General features: G+C 39.0%; 1 protein-coding gene across 1 annotated transcript in view; it reads left to right on the top strand.

The window, feature by feature from the left end:
* Positions 1 to 3,494, top strand: part of LOC110315785 (zinc finger protein 120-like) — a 4,647-nt gene extending 1,153 nt beyond the window's left edge. The window contains exon 3 of the mRNA XM_021189751.2: positions 1,637 to 3,494. Coding sequence (XP_021045410.1) covers positions 1,637 to 2,594 — 958 coding nt within the window. The 3' untranslated portion in view covers positions 2,595 to 3,494. The remainder of the gene's footprint in view (positions 1 to 1,636) is intronic.
* The last annotated feature ends 11 nt before the right edge of the window (positions 3,495 to 3,505 follow it).

The raw sequence follows: 3,505 nt of genomic DNA, 5'->3' as shown, positions 1-3,505 counted from the left end.
TTGTGAGCCACCATGTGGTTGCTGGGATTTGAACTCTGCACCTTTGGAAGAGCAGTCGGGTGCTCTTACCCACTGAGCCATCTCACCAGCCCATACCACTTTAATATTGCAAAAGGTATACACATTGAAAAGGTTATAAGTATATGTCCAGTTTTTAAAAAAAAGAGTGCATGTCCCATACCTTACTTCAATTCACATATCCTCTTTTTTTTTCAATTTTTATTAGATATTTTCTTCATTTACATTTCAAATGCTGTCCCAAAAGTCCCCTATACACTCCCCCCGTCTTTTGTTTTTTTAAAGATCTATTTATTTTATGTATAGGAGTACACTGAAGCTGTCTTCAGACACACCAGAAAAGGGCATCAGATCCCATTACAGATGGTTGTGAGCAACCATGTGGTTGCTGAGAGTGAAACTCAGGACCTCGTTAGAGCAGGCAGTGCTCTTAACCACTGAGCCATCTCTACAGATCCCGTCCAAAACCTTCTAATTAGCAAATAGTCCATGGTAAAGTTGGTGATGCTCATATACTTGTAGTGACATTGCTTAGTTTACTGAGAGGTCAGTTTATGAGAGTCAAGAATGTTGTCATTGAGAAACCTTATTCCATATTTTACATGTCTATGAGGAGCAAAAAGTCAAACTGTGTAAATGCAATGTGGAAACTTTTCATTTGCTATTGTTCTTTTAATATGCATATCATGTGTCACAATGTATAAAAGCCATGTGAACATAGGAAAATTGAATGAAGCAATGTCCCTGTTTCTGTCCTAGAATAACAAGAATATATGTAGTATTCTGCCTTTGGTAGACTATCTGAATATGATACAAGTTTGCAATTAATTGGCTTTCTGAGTTTACTGGGAATATGACCAAAGTCACACTGCAGAAAATCCCTAAGGTACTAGGTATTTGGAAGTTCTTCTCTTTGTCCTGGTACACTTTGCAAATGTGGTTTGACTCATACTATATGAAAAATTATGAATGTAGTCAGTGTGGTAAGGCTTTGAGTTGTTCCATTGTTCTTCAGATATGCTATACATCATATAAAAATCTCACATACATAAAGGATGTTATGCCAGGCGTGGTGGCGCATGCCTTTAATCCCAGCACTCGGGAGGCAGAGGCAGGCGAATTTCTGAGTTCGAGGCCAGCCTGGTCTACAGAGTTAGTTCCAGGACAGTCAGGGCTCAAAGAGAAATCCTGTCTCTTAAAAAAAAAAAAAAAGGATGTTATAAATGTCAGCCATGTAATAAATGCTCTTACCATGAGGATATCTTCAAAGATGTAAAACAACTCATAATAAGGGGGAACACCATGAACATAAACAAAGTGATAAAACCTTAAGATCTGATTCATCTTGTACATTAGACCAAATTGTAAAATTGAATTGTACCATTAAAAAGTTTGAATAGGGCTGGTGAGATGGCTCAGTGGGTAAGAGCACCCGACTGCTCTTCCAAAGGTGCAGAGTTCAAATCCCAGCAACCACATGGTGGCTCACAACCATCCTTAATGAGATCTGACTCCCTCTTCTGGGGTGTCTGAGGACAGCTACAGTGTACTTACATATAATGAAAAAAAAAAAGTTTGAATATGGTAAAGCTTTAACATGTGCCAATTATTGTTGCAGGAATGAAAGAAGTCGTATTGGAGAGAAACCCTATGAATGTAATCAATGTGGTAAAGCCTTTGCACGTCACAATCATCTCCAAATACATAAGAGAGCACATACTGGAGAAAAACCTTATGAGTGCAATCAGTGTGGTAAAGCCTTTGCATGTCACAGTCGTCTCCAAAGACATAAACGAACACATACTGGAGAGAAACCTTATGAATGTAATCAATGTGGTAAAGCTTTTGCACGTCATAGTCATCTCCAAAGACACGAAAAAACACATAATGCAGAGAAATCTTATGTATGTAATCAATGTGGTAAAGCTTTTTCACAGCAGAGTAGTCTCCAATATCATAAAAGAACACATTCTGGAGAGAAACCTTATGAATGTAATCAATGTGATAAAGCCTTTGCATTTCACAATAGTCTCCAATATCATAAACGAACACATTCTGGAGAGAAACCTTATGCATGTAATCAATGTGGTAAAGCTTTTCCATTTCAGTACAGTCTCCAAAAACATAAAAGAATACATACTGGAGAGAAACCTTATGAATGTGATCAATGTGGTAAAGCCTTTTCACTTGTGAATCGTCTCCAATATCATAAAAGAACACATACTGGAGAGAAACTTTATGAGTGTAATCAATGTGGTAAAGCATTTGCATTTCACAATAGTCTCCAAAAACATAAAAGAATACATACTGGAGAAAAACCTTATCAATGTAATCAATGTGGTAAAGCATTTTCACAACAGAGTAGTCTCCAATATCATAAAAGAACACATACTGGAGAGAAACCTTATGAGTGTAATCAATGTGGTAAAGCATTTGCATGTCACAATAGTCTCCAAAAACATAAAAGAACACATACTGGAGAGAAACCTTATCAATGTAATCAATGTGGTAAAGCATTTGCACATCACAATAGTCTCCAATATCATAAAAGAACACATACTGGAGAGAATCCTTAGGAATGAAATCAATGTGGTAAAGCCTTTGCAAGTCACAGTCATCTCCAAGTACATGAAAGAACACATTTTAGAAAGAAACCTTAGAATGCAATCAATGTTGTAAAGACTTTGGATGTACGACTAATCTCCCGAGACATAAAGGAACATATACTGGACAGAAACCTTATGAATGTAATCAATGTGGTAAAGCATTTGGAAGTCACAGTCATCTACGACGACATAAAAGAACACAGGAGAGAAACCTGGTTATTGTTTACATATTGACATAAGTGTTGTCTCCTCTCAGCTTCTAAGCACAGGACCACCTGAGGTGGCTCCTTCTGACTTGCCAAGCCAGCTCTATTGTTTGCACCTGCCACTGCTCTTCAAAACAGTCACCTTCCAAAGCAGTCACCACTGCCTGCTGAGAAGCAGCAGAACTCAGCACCTTTATCCATGTGGCTCTGACTTTAGAGGCAAGAATAGAAGGGACTACTGGGAAAAGTGATGCTTGTTAGCTGTAGCTGAGAAATTAGAAGTGATGAAGAAGAGACCAGCATCACTGAGGTGAAAGCTTCTAGGAAGTGTTTTCTGAGAGGACAAAGAAGCTGTGTTCCAGAGATATCCAGGATTGTACCTTGTGTTGCATCTGAACTTGGTCACATGTAAGAATCACCCAGGTGGTACTGGTTTTGAAGGCATGATGGTGTCATGAGGAGCAGCTGAGGCTTGAACCCATGAAGGGAGCATAAGTGAGGCTATCATGAAGCCTAGTTGCAGCAGAAGAACCCAACATATTGAAGATGCCAGTCCCATGGGATGAGCAGAAAGAGCAGCAGCAGCAGTAGAGTGGAGTCAACCAAAGCTTAGAGTGATTCAGAGGGCAGAGCTGGAGAAGTGACCATATCTCTTTGGAGGAGTGCAGAAGATCA

The sequence above is a fragment of the Mus pahari genome, unplaced genomic scaffold, assembly GCF_900095145.1.
Source record: "Mus pahari unplaced genomic scaffold, PAHARI_EIJ_v1.1 scaffold_10076_1, whole genome shotgun sequence".
NCBI classification, from domain to species: Eukaryota; Metazoa; Chordata; class Mammalia; order Rodentia; family Muridae; genus Mus; species Mus pahari.
This window is presented reverse-complemented; position numbering and strand designations above follow the sequence as displayed.